This window comes from Aureobasidium melanogenum (genome assembly GCF_000721775.1).
Source record: "Aureobasidium melanogenum CBS 110374 unplaced genomic scaffold scaffold_26, whole genome shotgun sequence".
Classification (NCBI taxonomy): domain Eukaryota; kingdom Fungi; phylum Ascomycota; class Dothideomycetes; order Dothideales; family Saccotheciaceae; genus Aureobasidium; species Aureobasidium melanogenum.
Window position 1 is genome coordinate 397,046 of NW_024470078.1, and position 21,198 is coordinate 418,243.

The 21,198-nt window shown below is 49.6% G+C and overlaps 7 protein-coding genes across 7 annotated transcripts; 5 read left to right on the plus strand and 2 right to left on the minus strand.

The window, feature by feature from the left end:
* Positions 1-57: 57 nt before the first annotated feature.
* On the minus strand, positions 58-760 carry M437DRAFT_87919 (uncharacterized protein; the record flags this gene model as incomplete). The annotated part of the gene is made up of 3 exons (XM_041028736.1): positions 58-242; positions 300-692; positions 745-760. The coding sequence occupies 3 exons, from the start codon at positions 758-760 to the stop codon at positions 58-60; spliced, it is 594 nt and encodes a 197-aa protein (XP_040876334.1).
* An 866-nt stretch (positions 761-1,626) lies between these two features.
* M437DRAFT_57255 (DUF747-domain-containing protein) lies at positions 1,627-3,657 on the plus strand (the record flags this gene model as incomplete). The annotated part of the gene is made up of 2 exons (XM_041023190.1): positions 1,627-1,951; positions 2,093-3,657. 2 exons carry the CDS (start codon positions 1,627-1,629, stop codon positions 3,655-3,657), a joined length of 1,890 nt encoding a protein of 629 aa, XP_040876335.1.
* A 1,006-nt stretch (positions 3,658-4,663) lies between these two features.
* On the plus strand, positions 4,664-9,209 carry M437DRAFT_57414 (ABC drug exporter AtrF; the record flags this gene model as incomplete). The annotated part of the gene is made up of 2 exons (XM_041023223.1): positions 4,664-8,589; positions 8,651-9,209. The coding sequence occupies 2 exons, from the start codon at positions 4,664-4,666 to the stop codon at positions 9,207-9,209; spliced, it is 4,485 nt and encodes a 1,494-aa protein (XP_040876336.1).
* A 1,450-nt stretch (positions 9,210-10,659) lies between these two features.
* On the plus strand, positions 10,660-12,730 carry M437DRAFT_57342 (ATP-utilizing phosphoenolpyruvate carboxykinase; the record flags this gene model as incomplete). Its single annotated transcript, XM_041023209.1, has 4 exons — positions 10,660-10,709; positions 10,785-10,860; positions 10,916-11,116; positions 11,390-12,730. 4 exons carry the CDS (start codon positions 10,660-10,662, stop codon positions 12,728-12,730), a joined length of 1,668 nt encoding a protein of 555 aa, XP_040876337.1.
* A 1,650-nt stretch (positions 12,731-14,380) lies between these two features.
* Positions 14,381-15,513, plus strand: M437DRAFT_69333 (uncharacterized protein; the record flags this gene model as incomplete). The annotated part of the gene is made up of 3 exons (XM_041025262.1): positions 14,381-14,420; positions 14,451-14,677; positions 14,935-15,513. 3 exons carry the CDS (start codon positions 14,381-14,383, stop codon positions 15,511-15,513), a joined length of 846 nt encoding a protein of 281 aa, XP_040876338.1.
* A 1,286-nt stretch (positions 15,514-16,799) lies between these two features.
* On the minus strand, positions 16,800-18,056 carry M437DRAFT_57563 (uncharacterized protein; the record flags this gene model as incomplete). Its single annotated transcript, XM_041023247.1, has 1 exon — positions 16,800-18,056. One exon carries the CDS (start codon positions 18,054-18,056, stop codon positions 16,800-16,802), a length of 1,257 nt encoding a protein of 418 aa, XP_040876339.1.
* A 1,350-nt stretch (positions 18,057-19,406) lies between these two features.
* M437DRAFT_57267 (amidase) lies at positions 19,407-21,177 on the plus strand (the record flags this gene model as incomplete). The annotated part of the gene is made up of 3 exons (XM_041023194.1): positions 19,407-19,676; positions 19,735-21,013; positions 21,062-21,177. The coding sequence occupies 3 exons, from the start codon at positions 19,407-19,409 to the stop codon at positions 21,175-21,177; spliced, it is 1,665 nt and encodes a 554-aa protein (XP_040876340.1).
* Positions 21,178-21,198: the final 21 nt, after the last annotated feature.

A 21,198-nucleotide genomic window follows, 5' to 3' on the forward strand; every position in this document is an offset into this window, starting at 1 on the left:
TAAGCGCATCTTCCAAGTGATGCGACGCTGAATGCCAAACGAACCGTCCAAGCAAGATTATGCATACATGTCATCGTATTCTCCATCTTCCTCATCCGGAGGTGGTGTAGGTGCCCTCTTCTTGATCAACTCTTTTCTGTCGAGGGGGCAGGTGGGATTTAGTTTGAGCCAAGGAGTGATACATTCGAGATCGAAGAGGTGGTCTTTATGGCAGGGCAGCTGAACGACAAGCGGGTGAGGGTCTGCAACAAGATATCAGTAAGGTGCGACAACAATAGTCGACCAGAATCAGAGCTCACCGTCAAGGAAAGGGTTGCCGCAGATGGGGCAGTCCTTGTCCTTCAAGCTCGTCTTTGGCACTCTGTCCAGCTGGGCAAGGAACTCGTCCGAGACACCCTTGACTTCCCGGGGAGGATTCTCAGACTCTTGCATCAGCTGCTCGACCATTTGAGCTAGCAGTTGATCTGTGTTTTCTTGCGATTGACCATGGCCACCACCCTGCATCATGGAGAAGGCATTTGCGAGACTGCGGAAGGCTGCTGAGACGTCGCCGGGGAGAGGTAGAGAGTGCGCATTCTGAGGGTGACGGTCTCCACTAGTGTCGACAAGATCGAGAGTGGTAAAGAAGGTGGACAGATCAGGGCGGCGGGGCGGTGCCTCGTTCTTTTTCTCCTCTTTGATGTTGTGTTCGACTAAGGGCTGTCAGCGACGGACAGATATAATCTAGTGATAAGTAAAGCTCACCCTCGTAGCCCGACATGATTGCGTGGCAGTGAGAGATATTGTTGATTGTGAAGAAGGGTTGGATGACCAGAGTGTTGCGCAAGGTGTATACGGCGTTTATATGAGGTTAAATCCGTAGGCAGCACAGACGACGCGTTGTTGTCGCTCCTGCCTTTCTTATTGTTGCAATCACATTGATGGCTGGTCCAGTTCAATGATAATGCTCTTTTCGCACGTACGATGAAAGAAAGCACGCCAGATGGCAGCGAGGCCACTGCGATCCACGACCAACTGCCTACGCCAGCCCTCTCTCCCATCACCGAGCATGGTACAACCTCGTACACCTCCGATGTCGAGTTGACGAGTCCTGGTCTCGACGCCTTGTCTGAGAAGACAGATAGTCCCGCGATTACTCCAACCACAGTAGCGTCGCGAGTGCTGAAACCAAAGACCAGCAATGGCAAGCTGCTCTCGCCGTCTCCCACCCTCAAGCTGTCCTCAGCTCAAATGCAAGACTTGATCTCCTCGCCCGACTCTCTTCCACTACGCGCCGTCGACATTTCTACCGATGACATTCCACCTTTGGTCGACGACACCAGTGCGAAATCAAATGGTTTGGGCATCTCTGCCCGTGACAAGGCCTCATCTACTGAGCCTACGAGTCTACCCGTACAGAATGGCCGCCCTCCGCCGACTGCTTCCAGACCTACTACAGGTGGCCGCTCCAACTCGACTCCTGTCATCAAGAGGAAAGCTTCGGCGGCTCAGATATCGAGGAATCCGATCGATAATAAAGACGCTTCGAAGCCTAGACGCCCTACTTTGAATCTGAAGGGCTCTGAATACCAAGATGGCGTCGAAGCCTTGAAGCCCTCACCCATGTCCGACTCGCTTCCATCTCCAATGCCTCCCAGCATCCCCGTGCCGCCTCTCTCTTTGCCAACATACCTACAACTCGAACTCTCTTCCGAGCGCCCCTCGGCTCTCTACATTCACCGCTCCGCCAGCAGCGACTTCCCCTACGAGTCTTCAAAAGTTAAGTTCGAGCGCTTGTACAACTTCTTAACCTTACCGCCTCAGCTTGAGCAGACTCTGGTGTTCGGTGCTTTGGCATGTCTGGACGCCTGGTTATATACATTTACCATCTTGCCCTTGAGATTCTTGAAGGCCATCTTCATCCTGCTGAAGTGGTTTGTTCAAAGCCTTGTCAAAGAGTTTAAAGACATTGGTTCCTTCATATACTCTGGCTTGGGCCGTGTTTGGAGCCGTAGAAACCAACCTCCTTCTGCCAGTCCCTCACGCAGAAGCTCGGTCAATTCACCTTCGATTGACCCTGTTTCTGCTCCTGCAGTTCCTTCTGCTCAACCAGAAAGTCAAAAGGATATGAACTCGACGCGCTTCCAACAATTGCCCTCGAAACTCAGAATTTCCAACCCTTTGTACCGTCACAGGCGGTCCAAGTCTACACCCTCTGCTCTGCTTCCAAATCACAAGGCTGACATGTTGCATGGAGCCTTGATCATCATCAGCTGCATGATTCTTGTCCAATTTGATGCCAGTCGCATGTATCACAAGATTCGCGGACAAGCTGCTATCAAGCTCTATGTTATTTACAATGTTCTTGAGGTATTCGATCGCCTTCTATCAGCTATTGGCCAGGACATCATCGAATGTCTGTTTTCGAAAGAGACTCTCGAGCGTAAGCCCAATGGCCGCAGTAAGGTTCTACTTCCTCTAGGCATGTTCATACTTGCTCTGGCCTACAACGTCGCTCATGCGGCTATGCTGTTCTACCAAGTCATCGCACTTAATGTCGCTGTCAACTCCTACTCAAACGCTCTACTTACACTCCTGATGTCAAACCAATTTGTTGAGATCAAGGGAACCGTGTTCAAAAAGTTCGAGAAGGAGAATCTATTCCAGCTGACTTGTGCAGATGTGGTTGAGAGATTCCAACTCTGGCTTATGCTACTCATCATCGCTCTACGTAACATTGTTGAGGTCGGCGGTCTGAACATGGCCTCATCTAGCAGTGGCTCGACAACAAATTTCAGCACGAACTCGACAGCATCACCGATTCAGAGCACGAGCATTCTTCCGCAGGCCTTTAGCATGTTCCCGACAGGGTTTGGTCAGATCTTTGGGCCTTTCGTGACTGTTATTGGCAGTGAGATGATTGTTGACTGGGTCAAACATGCCTACATCTCAAAGTTCAACAACATCAAGCCGAGTCTCTATGGTCGCTTCTTGGATGTGCTGACGAAAGACTATTACTCACATGCTTTCGCGGACCAGAACTTGACTAAGCGACTGGGCCTACCGGTGCTTCCTCTTTCATGTCTCTTCATACGTGCTTCGGTTCAGACTTATCACATGCTTATCGCTACCCACATGCCGCTGCCTATTCCTTCGACTGCCACAGAGATTGCATTAGAGTCAGCATCTGGAGAGACTTCGCCGTCAACCACAGCTGCGCTTGCGCACATCGACCAGATCTTCAGGAGGGCGTTGGGTAGATCATCCTTCGGAGCAGGTGCCGATGCCGCTGCTGGTGCCAGCTCCTGGCGCTTCTGGACGATTGACGATGCAATCGCCCTGGGCACTATGCTCGTCTTCTTCCTAATCATATACCTTATCCTACTCGCGCTCAAACTTCTTCTTGGTATGCTCTTGCTCAGTTTTGCACGAACACGCTATCGCAAGATGAAGATGCAAGAACACAAGAAGCAGAGTTTTGATACTCAGGGCCGTAGAGTAGGCGGCTGGGGCGCAGTAGAAGTGGATGAAGACAAGCGTAGATGGATCTATGAAGATGATCCCGAGGGCTTGAAGAATCTTAAAGAGCGAGAGGCTAAAGGCAAAGAAAAGGCTAAAGGAGAGTTGAAGCTTGATGGTGTGGACAGATATATGATGGCTGCGAAGAGGATTTGGTAGATTATTACTCCTACTTCGAAAGATCACAATGAAACTGTTCAAGATGATACATTCTGTCATTGACCACATGCTAGGGAAGCAAGCATCATGATCTAGATGGTGATGCCGGGAAGTAGGTCGGGTATTGCGACTACGGGTGCACACTGCGGTATTGATTGAGATGGTGGCACACGCCAATCTGCCAATTTTCTCGGCCCACGTAGCGATCTGATTACGACTCGTGATAATTTCGTTGACAGGTACTTGAGCACTTGACAGGGCTTGAGGCTCAAACACATGGGTTGAGCTTGGAGAACGCACGAGATCTTGATTCGGAGCACAATAGCTGATCTTCCCCAAATTTGCCTGCAATCTTACCGCGCAATGACGAGCGAGTGTTGTATAGCAAGTGCTGATCGCTCTCTAGAATGTTCATCTCGGAGTTCCGTGACCTCAAACAAAACCCGCCATCTTCTGTGCCGTTCAACATGCATATTCCGTGTCGTCATGATAAACATCAGCATGAGGTTTGGTATGCATGGCTTTCTCATAATAGGTAGGCTATAGGTAGGAGCGAGGTAGGTAAGGGGCGTCGCCTCCCTTTTCTTTCTTCATTGTTGTGGTTGTTTAATTGTCCTTCTTTGGATTGCATCGAATTCTCTTCTAGGGGAATTCGGTTTTTGGATGCGCTGAACGCTGTGTGGTGATACTCCATTCAGGCAACTTTTCTTGTTGCATTCGTGTCAAGATGGAGCGGTCGAATCCCGAGACTGGGATACCAGCAGATTCGGTCAGACAACAAGGATCAGGAAACTCCTCAGAGACTAGCTATACGCCTTCGCCAGCAAGGATAGATGAACATCCGCAAATTTCACAACAATATGGCAACACTTATCTCTCCTGGCATGCTGGAACTTCTCCCAACGATGAAGTCGCTATTCCATTGCACGACTCGAGTCATTCATCTAGATCCTCTGGCGAGACGGCGATACCATCAGACTCGGAAGCATCTCCGAATCATGCTGCAATGCTCAATCATCCCACTGAGGAAGTCGAAGCGCCGGACACTGTTCAAAGACAACCAGACGAAGAAGACCCCTCCTTCGCGCCTGTGAGGACGAGAACAAACTCACGACCTAAGCTATCGGAACGTATGACAGAAGATGACTTCTTTCGTACTCTGTCTCGTAGAAAAACAAGTCAGACCAGTGGCATCAGCAGAGTACAAACACAAGAAGACGACGATGAAGAAAGAGAAGAAATCGATCGCTTGATGTCGCGCATGTTTGGCAAGACCAGACAAGAACACTCCGAGGAAGAAAAAACCAGGCACGTCGGTCTTGTCTTCAAAAATCTTACGGTACGAGGTGTTGGCCTTGGTGCTGCTTTACAACCCACTGTTGGAGATATCTTCCTCGGTCTTCCCAGAAAGATCAAGAATCTGGTTTCCAGAGGACCCAAGCAAGCTGCCGGCAAACCACAAGAAAGAACAATCTTGTCGGATTTCAGTGGTGTCATTAAGCCTGCTGAGATGCTTCTTGTACTTGGTCGCCCTGGTTCTGGTTGTACGACTCTGCTAAAGACACTTGCCAACCAACGAGCAGGATATACCTCTATTGATGGCGAGGTGACCTATGGAGGCACTCCGGCAGAAGAAATAGGCAAAAAGTACAAGGGCGAGGTTCTCTTCATTCCTGATGATGATTTGCACTACGCGACCATCACGGTCAAGAATACATTGTCTTTTGCTCTCAAAACAAAGACTCCCGGGAAGGATTCCCGTCTGGAGGGCGAATCTCGTGGAGCCTACGTCAAAGAATTCTTACGGATCGTCACCAAGCTCTTCTGGATCGAGCATACTTTGGGCACGCGTGTTGGAAATGAATATATACGTGGTGTATCTGGTGGTGAAAAAAAGAGAGTTACCATTGCAGAAGCCATGGTAACCCGCGCGAGTGCACAATGTTGGGACAATAGCACAAAAGGTCTCGACGCAAGCACTGCCTTGGAGTATGTCCAGAGTTTGAGATCTTTGACTAACATGGCTCGTATCTCTACTGCTGTTGCTCTTTATCAAGCAGGTGAATCCCTCTACGATTGTTTCGACAAGGTAGTCCTGCTCCATGAAGGAAAGTGCTGCTACTTTGGTCATACTGAGGATGCTGTAAAGTACTTCAAGGACTTGGGCTTTGTGCAACCAGATCGCTGGACTTCCGCCGACTTCATCACCTCCGTCACAGACGAGCATGAAAGACATGTCAAAGAAGGCTGGGAAGACAAGGTTCCTCGATCTGGCGAAGATTTTGATCGTCTATTCCAAGAAAGCGAACAAAAGAAACGCAACCTCAAAGAAGTTGAGGAGTTCGAGGCTGAGACTCGGCAGCTTGTCGAAGCAAGACATGATGCTCAGTCCAAAGCTACAAAGAAGAAGAACTTTGAGGTCTCCTTCCCGAAGCAGATCATGGCCTGTACTCAACGCCAGTTCTTGGTCATGATTGGCGACAAGCAAGCGACTATTGGCAAATGGGGTGGCATTGGCTTCCAGGCGCTGATTGTAGGTTCGCTATTCTATGACCAGCCGAAGACTGCAACGGGAGCTTTCCCACGAGGAGGTGTCATGTTCTTCTCCCTGTTGTTCAACGCTCTTCTCGCTTTGGCTGAATTGACTGCTGTCTTCCAGTCCCGGCCTATCCTCCTGAAGCACAAGAGTTACCAGTTCTATCGCCCGGCCGCCTTCGCCATTGCCCAAACTGTTGTTGATGTTCCTTTGGTCTTCGTTCAGGTCTTCATCTTCGACATAGTCGTCTATTTCATGTCTGGACTACAAAGAACGGCTTCTCAATTCTTCATATCGTTGATGTTTCTATGGATTGTAACCATGACCATGTATGCTCTATTTAGAGCCGTGGGATCTATGGTTGCTTCTCTTGATGTCGCCACCAGAATCACAGGCCCGGTCATTCAGATCTTGGTCGTATACACTGGCTATCTCATACCACCAAGAAAAATGCACCCTTGGTTCTCGTGGTTACGCTGGATCAATCCTGTTCAGTATGGTTTCGAGGGTCTGATGTCTAACGAGTTCTACAATCTTGAACTACAGTGCAATCCTCCTTACCTGGTCCCCCCGAATGCGCCTTCCCAACAATATCAGTCGTGTGCTCTGCAAGGTAGTACACCTGGTTCGGCCACCGTCAATGGTGCCAACTATATCAAGACTGCCTTCACATACTCGCGCAGTCATTTGTGGCGCAACTTTGGTTTTATCTGCGCATTCTTCATCTTCTTTGTGGCGCTTACTGCTCTCGGTATGGAGCTGCAGAAGCCGAACAAAGGTAGTGGCGAAGTAACGGTGTTCAAACGTGGCCAGGTTCCCAAGTCAGTGGAGAAGGAAGTCGAGACAGGAGGCAGGACGAACGATGAAGAAGCTGGAGAGCCCAATAAAGGTCAGGTCGATGCCACACCAAACAATAAAGAGGCTCGCAATGGATCCGAATCCGACAAGACTGTCGCAGCGATCGGCGGAAACGAAACCATTTTCACATGGCAGAATGTCAACTACACTATTCCTTACGAGGGCGGAGAACGCCAACTTTTACGAGACGTCTCGGGCTACGTCCGTCCTGGAAAGTTGACAGCACTCATGGGTGCCTCCGGAGCAGGAAAGACTACTCTGCTGAACACCTTGGCTCAACGTATCAACTTTGGCGTTGTCTCTGGAGATTTCCTTGTTGACGGTAAACCCCTTCCAAAGAGCTTCCAGCGAGCTACTGGTTTTGCTGAGCAGCAAGATGTACACGAGCCCACGGCCACTGTCAGAGAAGCCCTCAGATTTTCTGCCAAACTTCGTCAGCCAAAAGAGGTTTCGCTTGAAGAGAAGTACGACTACTGCGAGAAGGTCATTGACCTGCTTGAGATGCGGGACATCGCCGGTGCCACCATTGGAAAAGTTGGTGAAGGTCTGAATCCAGAACAACGCAAACGCCTGACTATTGCCGTCGAACTCGCATCAAAACCTGAGCTACTTTTATATCTCGATGAACCTACGTCTGGTCTTGATTCAGGAGCTGCTTTCAATATTGTTCGCTTCCTCAGGAAACTCGCAGATGCTGGGCAAGCAATTCTGTGTACGATCCATCAGCCATCTAGCGTACTGTTCGAAGAGTTCGACGAGCTATTGCTCCTCAAGAGTGGCGGTCGTACTGTATACCATGGCGAACTCGGCGATGGCTCAGAAAAGCTGATCTCCTACCTAGAAAAGAATGGAGAGCAGAAGTGTCCTCCCGACTCCAACCCAGCCGAATGGATGCTCGAAGCCATCGGCGCAGGAAACCCAGACTACAACGGACCTGACTTTGGCGACATCTGGGATAGGTCAGAAAAGAAGAAACAGCAACAAGAAGAGATTCAACGCATGATCCAAGAACGCCGCAATGCTTCTAGTGGTGCCAAAACTGATGATGACCGCGAGTATGCCATGCCACTTGGCACTCAGATCATCACTGTGGTTCGTAGATCTTTCGTTGCATATTGGCGATCACCTCAGTACGTCGTTGGCAAGTTCATGCTGCATATCTTCACAGCACTCTTCAACGGCTTTACTTTCTGGAAACTTGGAAACTCGCAGATCGATATGCAGAGCAGACTTTTCTCCATCTTCATGACTTTGACTATCTCTCCACCACTGATTCAGCAGTTGCAACCTCGTTTCCTCAACTTCCGCAATATATACCAGAGCAGAGAGGCCAGTTCGAAGATCTACAGCTGGGTTGCTTTTGTGATTGGAGGTATCGTGGTTGAGATACCGTACTCGCTTGTTGCTGGAACTATTTACTGGTGTGCTTGGTACTTCCCACCTGGTTTCCCTCGTGATACATACACAGCAGCCTCAGTCTGGCTATTCATCATGTCGTTTGAGCTGTTCTACATTGGATTCGGTCAGGCAATTGCTTCGTAAGTTCTTCTCAATCTCTTGTGTCACTTCCGTCATTGCAAAGTACTGATACCTGTACAGATTTGCCGCCAATGAGTTGCTTGCATCCTTGCTCGTACCGATGTTCTTCCTCTTCGTCGTCTCCTTCTGCGGCGTCGTAGTCCCCTACCAAGCACTCCCATACTTCTGGCGAAGCTGGATGTACTGGCTCTCCCCCTTCCGCTACCTCCTAGAAGGCCTCCTCGCCCTCGTAACCCACGGCCTCCCCATCCGCTGCGACCCCCAAGAACTCGCCAGCTTCCCAGCACCTCCCGGCCAAACCTGCAATTCCTATGCTGGCCCCTACGCCCAACAATCTCAAGGCTATGTCATCACTCAACCCAATGGTCTGTGTGGCTTCTGCCAGTACAGAGATGGTGATGCGTTTACGGCTTCGTTTAATGTTTACTGGAGGTTTGTGTGGAGGGATTATGGTATCTTCTGGGCGTATATCCTTTTCAACTTTGGTGTTGTGTTCGTATGTTCGTGGTTGTATTTACAGGGAGCGGGCAAGATTAAGAGGGCTTTTAGTCCTAAGGTGAGGAAGCAGAAGAAAGCTGCTAAGCAACGAGAGAAGGAGAACCAGGATGAGAAGGAGTAATATGAGATATACTTATCTCGACCAGAGATATAAACAGATCCATAAGCCTGCTCACTTTCAAGCGTATACAGCAGATAGAATTCATTCTCGTATCTGCAGGTACTTACAACTGTCAAGGGTTGGTATCACTGTGCATTGTTTCATAACAGCAGAGAGGGCAAGAGGTCAATAGACTGACACGTTAGGACGCTGGTATGAAAGCCTCATGCAACTCTGTAGGCCGCAGGCTGTCATCTACAACAGAGAGGAAGGATGGAGAGGGAGGCAGGGGCTTTTCGTAGAGCCAGCGGCAGCCACGTAAATACATATCGCGGGTCCAGAACCCATCGAGATCGAATTTTGGGATCCGCAAATTCCCGACGGAGGTCCTGGTGTTCGATCATGGCGGGCTACGGCAGGAAGCCCGAGTACCATGGAATTGGCAAAGAGCTGGCTCTCTGCAAAAGAAGCTTCACTGCCGTTGGGGACTAGAGAAGCGGAATAAACAGTCTGGAAAGAAGGCGCATCACGAGGGTGGGACACAGGTCGCGGAAGGCGCAAGGGGCAGTGTCGGAGCGTCCCCACGACTGCCCAAACATTATGGGGAAATTTGGGGAAACTCGGCTGGCAACTCCTTCGTCATCTTGATACAATACCTAAGGCAGCGGATCATCGTGGTTCATGCAAAGACAAAGTGGTGGTGTGGTGTCTCTATCCAATGAGGATGTCAGTCTGCAAGTGTGAAGAGCTATCATGAAGGTGAGGAGAACCTGACCATTGTTCCTTTTCCCTGTCATCGAGTCACAAAGCGAAGAATCATATCCACCTGCTCTCTCGGCTTGCACCCCGCAAATTGCAATTGGATTGCGTTGCGAGTCTAGGCAAGTTTCATGACGCAGCAGCTATTAGCTATTACTTAAGGCACCCGGCTTGTTCCTTTGGGCCGCTGGAGAGAGTCTTTGTTGCGGCTATTAATACGCAACTTTGAAGCTTTGACTCGTTACTCGCAACAAGAAAACAGCGCAACTGATAGACGTGTGCTGAATTGCTCCGAAACAAAGATCTCAAACAAGCCCGCGTCATCCGCGTTTTTCCGTCGCAGTCCAAGGCCTTCCGGCTCATTATCGCACTTTCTCTCCGCCAAACGGTACCATCCAATTACAAACGGTTCATTGGACGCTATCCTTACTATTCCGTAAGTCTATGCTCCCCCTAGGAGGTATCTAGCGCCCAAACAGGCCTCGGCAGATCCATCGGAGGACCAAGGGCTGTGGGGAAACTGTTCGAGCTCCACGAAGAAGTAACGCAAGACTGATCCGAGGAACAATCCAGCTCGAATACAAATATGTCTTCATCGTCCGGTCTCGAGTCTGTCCGCCCATACTCTCCTGCTCCTCCCCTTCAGCAAGACTACATTAGGCAACAGATTGCCAAGCAGCAGAAGGGAAACTTTCATTCTTCATCACTCAAAATGGTTTCCAACAGCGTCAACAAGACTGCCCTCCACCCTAGTGGTGTCCAGTATGTATCCTGTCGACTCTAGCTTGCTATTGGCTTGCTCTTTCATGGTCAAGGCAAGACTAACAATATCTGCAGGCCTCAGCGTGAGCACACCGAGATCGAGGAGGAGCTCCACGAGAAGGCACACATCGACTACGATCGTGTTGCTATCGTGAGTTACAACGAACAAACAATTTCTTCCTGTACAGCAGCTAATCATTCTACAGGTTGCCAACCCCTCCGTTGCAGCCCTCTACGAGGATGCTCTCGTCTACGAAACCGGTTCAGCCATCACATCCTCGGGAGCTCTCTCGGCCTACTCAGGAGCTAAGACTGGCCGTTCGCCCTCGGACAAGCGTATCGTCCGCGAGGCCAGCTCAGAGAAAGAGATCTGGTGGGGCCCCGTCAACAAGGAAATGAGCCCTGAGGTCAGTACTATCCACGTCCCCGATCCTTTCGATGACCAGCATATGGTTGCTGGGTGGTGGCCCGAATTGTTTTCGCAGATTTGCGGGGCGCGGGTCACTACGTCAACCCATACCCCACTTTGACTCTCGGGCAAGCGCAGCGGCTCGGGAGTCGACAGCGACGCTTCGGCATCCCGATCGGCTGTCCGCGGCTCTGCCGATCCCCCTCCATCAACATCATCATCACATGAAAGTCGATTCATAAATTGTTGCTGACCACATTTCGCTATACAGGTCTGGAAGATTAACAGAGAACGTGCCGTCGACTACCTCAACACCAGAAACCGCATCTACGTTATCGATGGTTACGCCGGCTGGGATGAGCGCTACAGAATCAGAGTCAGAGTCGTCTGTGCCCGTGCATACCACGCTCTGTTCATGCGCAACATGCTCATCCGCCCTTCGAGAGAGGAGCTTAAGAACTTCCACCCCGACTATGTCATCTACAACGCCGGTGCCTTCCCTGCCAACAGATTCACCACTGGTATGACCTCGGCCACCTCGGTTGCCATCAACTTCGCCGAGAAGGAGATGGTCATCCTCGGTACCGAGTACGCTGGTGAGATGAAGAAGGGTGTCTTCACCGTCCTCTTCTACGAGATGCCCGTCAAGCACAACGTCCTTACCCTCCACTCATCTGCCAACGAGGGCCAGAACGGCGATGTCACCGTCTTCTTCGGTCTCTCCGGTACTGGTAAGACCACCCTTTCTGCCGACCCCAAGCGTGCCCTGATCGGTGACGACGAGCACTGCTGGACCGACAAGGGTGTCTTCAACATTGAGGGTGGTTGCTACGCCAAGACCATTGGTCTCTCTGCCGAGAAGGAGCCCGACATTTTCAACGCCATCAAGTTCGGTTCCATCCTCGAGAACGTCGTCTTCGACCCCATCACCAGAATCGTCGACTACGACGACTCGACCCTGACCGAGAACACTCGCTGCGCCTACCCCATCGAGTACATTGAGAACACCAAGATTCCCTGCATCTCGTCAGGCCACCCCACCAACATCATCCTTCTCACTTGCGATGCTCGTGGTGTCCTTCCTCCCATCTCCAAGCTCACCCCCGAGCAGACCATGTTCCACTTCATCTCTGGTTACACCTCCAAGATGGCCGGTACCGAGCAGGGTGTCACCGAGCCCCAGGCCACCTTCTCGTCCTGTTTCGCTCAGCCCTTCTTGGCTCTCCACCCCATGCGCTACGCCACCATGCTCGCCGAGAAGATCAAGGAGCACAAGGCTAACGCCTGGCTCCTCAACACCGGTTGGGTCGGTGCCGGTGCCACCACTGGCGGCAAGCGTTGCCCTCTCAAGTACACTCGTGCCATCCTCGACGCCATCCACAGCGGCGAGCTCGCCAAGAACGAGTACGAGACCTACGAGACCTTCAACCTCCAGGTCCCCAAGACCTGCAGCAACGTCCCCGACGAGGTCCTCAACCCTGCCAAGTGCTGGACTGGTACCGCCGACTTCAAGGGAGAGGTCAAGAAGCTTGGTCAGCTCTTCAACGAGAACTTCAAGAAGTACTCCAGCGAGGCCACCGAGGAAGTTATCAAGGCCGGTCCTCAGGTTTAAGATGCTGCAACCACTTTCTAGGTGGTATCGCACCGCCTCTTCGATGAGTTGACGAAATATTTGTGCATATCTTGTTTCTCTGTTTGGGATGGTGTTCTTGCTTGCTTTCCTTTTTCATATAATACCAGCGCCGCGCGAAAAACTGTACGCGTTGTCCTTTTCAGAAAGGATCACTCCTAGATAAATTGTACTTGGAGCTTGTCAATATCAAAATGAATCATTTTCAGAAACATATTTCGCTCGCCTTCCACTCTACACGCTTTCGACAGGACATCTGGGCCGGTTAAGAAGCAACTCTTCCGTGTCCGCCTCTCTGAAAATTATTAGTGCTTCCTCCCAGAAAGGTATGAAACAAGTCGCAAACCATGAAAATGCACAATACTTCACAGAATTATGCGACGTTCGCTGGGATCCTCTAACGTACTGAGCTCTCCTTGGATATGTCTCTGCAGCAAATTAGACTGTGCATCCCTACGATCGCAAACAAAGTGTGCTGTCCATCCGTAGCAGATGAGTGTTCTCAAGGTGTATTCTTTTCGGACCCCTTGTGAATGGGGTATCAATTTTGAAAACTAATTCGCACCCCTATATGGTATTTAAGACTGATCATAAGCTCTTGGCTACTTCTCTTTGTCTTCTACATTGGAGGCTTTGATGTCCTCGTCCAGAACCATGACTGACTCCTCATAGTGAATCTGGATGTTTTGTGCCTTCGACAACCAGCTTGGCATGGTGTGACGATTGGGTCTGGAAACACATGTTACAATGGGGTCTGAAAAATTCGGAACCTATAAGAGCGACCTGTATGTTTGTTTCTTCTTTATGGGGCGTACTTACCTCGACACACTTTCCACATCTGAGGTTCATCGAAGAGGGAGTCGTGACCAACCACCCCAAACTTCCCGTATGCGGTGCCTCTCTCTTTCTTTCCAGAACAAAAACTTCCTCTCAATTGTTCATCCCAATCTCAGTACGAAAACGTTATCTCATCATCGGCCCATACACGGATCCTTGACCTATCTGGGAATCTGTTTGCTTCCTTCGTCTTTCTTTTCTTCAAAGGTCAGTCGATCCCGCATCCAGACAAGACGTCGAATCCGTGCATCCAATATTGACATCAAAAGAAATCAAGCCTCTTGCCAAAATCGAAAAAAAAATTATCCGACAGCATCTGCGTTCTCATCTAAATCATCGAACCACACTCAATTTCTGGCCAACCTCATCATGGAAAGAGTCGCCCGCCAGTCCACCGAGGAGCATGTTCAGGAGAGGAAGAGATGGTTGAAAGAAATGGAGGCACAGAAGCAAGAATTGGCTGAAAAGTTGCTGCAGAAGCAGAAGGAGTCTAAGAGATTGGCAGAGGAGATACCATATTTGAAAGGCAGAATCAGGGTCGAGCTCAAAATTTGAACACATCTTCTTTGGTTCATAACATAGCCATCTACCCATCCCCGGGTTCCGCGGGGCAGCTGGCCATGCCATCTCTTTCCTCTTCGAAAAGATCGCAAGCCAACACGGCCGTCGCTTTACGTCACATGCGAGTTTGCATCGTACCTGCCTTATACTATACGTTTCACCAACAACAACCATTGAGCACACTACATCATTTTCCACAATCTCATGTTCATCAATCAGACTCGCTCCGCCATCATGACTTCCGAGCCATCAGCATTTACGAGGAAACCCCAAGGTCTGTTGACCTGCGACTCGATGTCAATAGATTCAATCAGAATGCATCGACAGCAAGCAGAGGTGCTTCGTCGTATGATGCAGTCGGTCTCAAATTTACACGAGTACACAGCGAACTCGAACCCAGACGATACGACTTATCAAGGTGTTGTACGAGAAGACTTTGGAAAATTTTGGGCTGTACGACCTCCAGTTCCAATCTTGCATGCGATACTAGGCACGACCAAGATCGGGGAGTTGAGAAAAGATGATCGAGGAGTAAGCGAGCCGGATCAACACTCGTCGCCATGCTTCATCTCACTCTTCTGTGCATTTACTTTCCCCTCCATTTTCGGACCCCTCCTAGCTGCCTATTATGCTCATCTTCCACAAAATGCTCTGCCTTCACCTACAATTCGGACCCCTTCTTTCGGACCACTTCTTCCACCTATGAACTCGGACCCCTATCTACATCATATAACTTCCTTTCCTGATCCGCCTTTTCCTTTTCCGCTACACATACAAACTCGATCAAGTCCGACAACATGGCCCCTCCACCCTCCTCAGACAAACCATCCAGCACTCGCTCAAGTCAACAAAATTTTGTGGACTTGAAGGTTTACGTTCCCTGTGTCGAAATCAATGGTCGCTCCTACATCAGTCACAATGGAGAGATCTTCGGTCCTGCTCAACAAGCCATCGGCCGCCAGTCCCGTGTCCACCACGAGCAGCTGTATCAGGAAGACTTTTCTGACTCTCTCGACTTCCGCGGCATGAATGACAGCAATGACGTTGCCCAAGAAGAAATCAAGTATCACCATTCCCCAGCAGTCACTCTTTCTGGCGATAACAACACCACAAAAAATTTCGACGGATCATATCAGCACACCGTTGAGTCCGCTGCTTCTTCCATACCCCATTACAAGCCTGCCACATCCAAGAAAAGATTCATCGATTCGTGCCCTGTCCAAGAACAATCATCCACTGCAACAGATCTCACGAAGCCTAAGAAAAGACGCATCAACTCGCCAGACATAGAACAAAAGACAACGAACAGATCATCCCATCACGTCGCTAGCAAGTGTTCGGGTGCCGGTCTCAACAAAAACGGATGAGAGATACAATGCTTCAGTCAAGGAACATGAGTGCAGCTCATCTAAGAAGCCCTCCTGATACGTTTTACTCGGCAGAAAGGAACCTCGAGGTCCAAACGAAAAGTTAATCGTCCTCTCACAATCAGTCAAATTTTCGAACGTATCTACGAGAATCACAGACTCTTCTTGAGAGAAAATTATGGGCGCGGAACTGGATGAAATGTGGGTAGATTGCCAACATAATGCAGATGGCAAGAGTCCATGGACCTACATACAAAAGAAGCCCAACATTGGCTTTTGAAGGAGGAAAGTTATCAGCAGCATTGTTTACCAGCCTCAAGAGAGCAAGCGGAGGTAACTTGAACCTTTACCTTAAGCACACCTGATTTCTGGCGATGAGGTTGCTCTCTAAAAAGCTGCACATCCAGTAATCTTTTTTTTTTCTATGTAACTCCATCTCATTGAATCAAACTCTGCATCAGTCATGACTGCTTTTTCAAATTGCAACTATATAACATGCTGTAGAAATGCATAGCACTTTCTGAAACTTCATCATATCCATTCGAAGATAAATTGTACAGAGTACAGGCCAGCAAGCCGGACCAACACTTGTTGCCATGCTTCATTTCACTCCTGTGAACACTCACTTTCACTTCCATTTTCGGACCCCTCTAGTACACGTCTCCTGCTTAGCATTGCGATATATCACTCACAATGGAGAGATCTTTGGTCCTACACAGCGACACATCGGTTGCCGCTTCGGCATCCACCATGAGGAGGAACCAGTGTATCAAGACGACTTCAATGGTCATGCACAGCAGAACATTGGTCATCGCTTTGGCAGCCACCATGAAAAAGGGATCAGGTTGCTGTATACAACGGTCTTTTGTCATATCTCCACGGGTGATTCATGTATAACGTTACGATGCTGAAGGAATGCACAACAATTCTCGGAACTTCATCACGTCCACTCGAAGATGCATTGTACAGATACAGAGTCGCCAGTGGTCATTTTCGAGGTTAGTATGACACTGCAAGACAGAAACGCAGATACTTGGTGCCAGATCAAATGAGAAAGAAGAAGTGTCAGATTCTGTAAATTGAGATGCAAACAAAACGTGTACTGTAGATGCCGCTAGAACGCTACGAAAAAGAAGGAACAGGTCAAATAGCAAAGAAAAGGGGGGAAATAAATAAAAACGAACAAACCAGCCCAATACCGAACACTCGGTTCCGCTTCAAGACGGTTCCGCTTCAAGACTAAGATAAGCAGATAGAACATTACCAAGGGCAGCCGAAGAAAATGTTTATGCACGCGTCTTGAATAGCATTCTCAAGCCACTTGGCTCTTTCTTCTTGCGCTTTTCTTTGTCTTTGGAGCTGCTGGTAGTAGAGTCTTTATCGGTCTTTGTGTCTTTTTTGCTCTTCTTCGACTTGGAGGTCTTGTGAGACTTGCTCGAGCGCATAGACTTGAGGTCCTCTTCTCGAAGCACGCCATCAGCGACAAGGTGTTTGCCAGCATCAGGTGTGATGAATTCGCCATCGACGCTTGTGCCCAGGCTCTGAGCTTCGGCATCGGCAATGCCACGACGCCAGACCTCTATGTGGCTAAGGTCGGTGTCGAGTTCGTATAGCTCATCATACTCAGACACGGATTCGTTTTCTTCAATCTGACGTTGCGATCCGGCTTTGGGTTCGGCAGCCTCCTCCTTGCGCTTTTGGATCTTCTTGATGATTTTGTAACCACCGAATGCGATGACTGTGACACCAACACCAACGCCAGCAGCAATCATGAATTGTGGCGAAGCAAGCAAGGCAATAATGGCTGGGAACGCCGTTTTCATCGATGTCAATACACCAGGGGCCATCTTACTTGCCATAGTACTGATTTCGCCGAGAGTCAAGGCCACGGCGGCTAAGGCATCTGGGTTCTTCTGTAGGTTCTCGATAGTGGCGATAACAGAGTGCTGAACACAATTCGCCTCGTCCAGGAGTTGTTGGAGTTTTGTCATCTTGTCTCGCAACTCGACTTCGTTCTCCTGAGGACGCTCTGGCAGTGGTGGTGGTAATTCGCCGTAAGCGAGATCCATATCAATATCCGCTTCGGATGCAGAGCGTGAAGTCCTTGGTCTCCTAACTTCTTGGCCCATATCGGTGGTATGTCTTCGGACCAGTTCATTGTGCTGTCTTTCACCGTCTGGACTGAGCTCGTTGCGAAGGCCAGATTTTCGATGGCTTCTCGTGGTTGCAGGCTTGTCGTTGACATAAAAACTGTCCGAGTAACCACGATCTACAAGTGGACGATCGCGATGTGATCCTTTCTCTTTTCTCGATTTGTGAGAACGACGAGAGCCTTGTGAAGCACGATCGTCTTCGAGTGTGAACTTTTCGAGTGTCTTCTGGACACGCTTTTGTTCGAATTCTGCATCGCGCACAGCTTTGATCTCGGCTTTGCGCTCTCTGTACGCCGATTTGGCCTCCTTGAACACCTTGACGACATGTTTTCCCGTACTGACGACTTTGCCAGACTTGTTGACCACGGTCACTGTTTGGCCGATTGCCATATTCTAAAGGTTTTATGGTGTAAGGCTTTATATGTGTAAAGAAGTTGTACTTCGTAGTTGGACTGGCTTGACCGACAAGGCAGTTGGAGAGCGGCAATGATGCTTCTGGTTGATATAGTTTGTGGTGATAGCGTGGGTGTATCGTGAGTTAGAAAATGAGGGGGCTGGTCGTTTATGTAGCGGTGTGCAGAACACGAATGTGATCTTCCAAAGAACAAAGATTTGATAAAGGTTTGATTTTCTGACAAAGCGAGATTCTTTGAGAATATCACAAAGAACACAGCCAAATCACCTTGGGTTGACGGACAATATAGTTTCCGACAGCGTGATGAGATGGCCTTTGGGCAGGTATGCTGGACGAGTATTTAGTCGTCACGCAAGTGCTTGTTGGTAGCTTTGGGCCGGCGGGTATGATCTCGTACATCCGCTGTGGAAATCGCAAGTTCTGGCACAATGTGAATGGTCAGTTGAGTAGGATTATCGACGCGCCTGCAGTAGGCGGCAGTGACTTTATGGCACCGTCGCTGCAGAAGGCGCAGGCGTAGGTGTCAACGCCCACCGCGCATCTGATGGAACATGTTCGATTATGCGCGTCCCAAGCCCGCGGGTATCTAAACCCGATTGATTGACCTATGACATTTTACCCAGGTTGCCAGGTTTTTCGATCGTGGGCGAATCGCTGTCTCCATAGATCTGTGGCTGTGTATGTGGCGAGAGAAGTGGCTTGGTCGGTACGCATCGAGAATGTCATTCACACTCTTCGAATCTGACATCTTTCTTGAAGCGTCACAACAAAAGCATGGACTGCGAGGATGCAGAATGTTCAAGAAGGCTGCTGAAAAATGGAGAGATGACTCCTACTTGCGGAACAGATATATCACCGACCTGCTCCTTGACTACTGTACGCTAGGGCTCGTAAGAGGGGCGCGTCTTACACGATATCTACACGTCAGAGGGATGGGCACAACTACCGAGTAAATTCCATCGATGGTGGCCGCTCTTTTCTCATTGATACACCCACTCAAGAGGTGTTCAGTACTTCCGACAGTCATCTACCCCAAGTAGTCCTGAAATTGATAAGGATCAAGATGCTTCTCGGAGTAATGGTGGAACATGTTGGGGTCAAGAAGCGGTCCATGAACTTATGCCTATCAGCCCCGCAATTGGAAGGTAGCAGATAGGTGCCCCTCCTCCGACACCCGGCATTGATGTTGCCAGACACCGTCAGAATAGATAAATTGAGTCAGGACCCGGCCAAGCTCAAGACATATAGCTATAGTTACGAGGCCACTCTCTCTTCCTGCTTCAACTTCCAAACCACACCTTTGTTATTGACCAACATCATTAATTATGGCACCAGACTGGAGACAGATAGCTGCTGAGAAACGTGATTCAGTCCTCGCTCTGATACCCGAAGAATGGCGTATTCCAGCACCACCATCTGCAGAAGAGCAAAGAGATGTCACTGGCAAGTTCACCCAGCAGTACCTGGATCCCAGAGAAATCGAGATCACCGAGACAGAAGCTACTGAGATCGTTAAGAAGACCAGTAGTGGTGAGTGGACTGCAGTTGAGGTCACAAAGGCTTTCTGCCATCGTAGTGCAATTGCCCATCAGCTAGTGAGTATCGACATAAGTAGTCATGCTCGAATTTCTGGCAATACTGAGTCTCTATCAGGTGAACTGTCTCCACGAAATCTTCTACGAGGCTGCGATCGAATCTGCTCAGAAACTTGACCATTACTTTGCAAATCACAAGAAGCCAATGGGACCTCTGCACGGTTTACCAGTCTCTCTGAAGGACCAGTTCCATGTCAAGGGGGTCGAGACTCATATGGGTTATGTTGGTTGGATTGGTACCTTCCAAGGTGAAAAAGGAACAGGTAAGGAGAAGGTATATGAGTCCGAAATGGTCAAGGAGCTACGCAGTCTCGGCGCTGTGCTATACGTCAAAACAGCGGTGCCGCATACTTTGATGTGTGGCGAGACTACCAATAACATCATCGACTATTGCTGGAACCCTACCAACAGAAACCTCAGTTCTGGCGGTAGCTCTGGTGGTGAGGGTGCCCTGATCTCGCTGAAGGGTAGCCCTCTGGGCTGGGGCACTGACATTGGTGGAAGTATCAGAATCCCTGCTGCGTTCAATGGACTCTTTGGCTTGAGACCCAGTGCCGGGAGACTGCCCTATGAAGGAATGGCCAACTCATTCGATGGAGCTCCGAGTATTCTGAGCGTTGTTGGACCTCTGTCATCGTCGTCTGGTGGTGTCAAATTGGCTGTGCAGTCTATTCTGCAAACCGAACCGTGGCTACATGATCCACGTGTGCATCCCATACCTTGGAGGAGCGAACAGGAAGAGGTTGCCAAGAAGCTGGCACAGGAGAAGAAACTCACATTTGCAGTCTTCAAGCACGATGGACTCTGTGCTCCACACCCTCCGATCAAGAGGGCTCTGGAAGAAACCGCCCAGAAACTGCAAGCTCTCGGTCACAAGGTCATTGAATGGCAACCTCCAAGCCATGGAAAGCTAGAAGATATTTGCACCAAGTCTTGGAACTACGACGGTGGTGCAGACGCTGCAAGAGCCTTTGCCCTAAGTGGGGAGGAGCCCAAGCCCAACATCATGTTTGAAGAGTCTCCTCAAGCCAATGCTACAGACATTATGCGTAACCAAGTCAACAAGAGAGATGCCGAGAAAGAGTATATGGAGTACTGGAACTCGACCAGCGAATTGACTGGCACGGGTCGTCCAGTAGATGCTATTATCAGCCCGCTCGCGCCATTTACTGCAGCCCGACCTAACAAATACACTTCCTACAGCTACTCGGTCTGGGTCAACGTACTCGACTATAGCTCTGCGATCGTGCCTGTCACCAAGGTTGACAAGAACGTGGACAAAGCTTACACCGATTACAAACCAGTTTCAGAGACAGATGAGAAGACACAAGCATCTTGTAAGTACTTTAGCATGGCTTTCTGGCCTCTTGTTGACGCTGTTGCAGATGACCCAGAAATTTATGATGGCGCTCACGTGTCGCTTCAAGTCGTGTGTAGGAGGTTGGAGGAGGAAAAGGTGCTGGCAATTTCAGAATATGTCTACCAGGCCATTCATGATTGAATGTGTTATTTGTATGGGAAA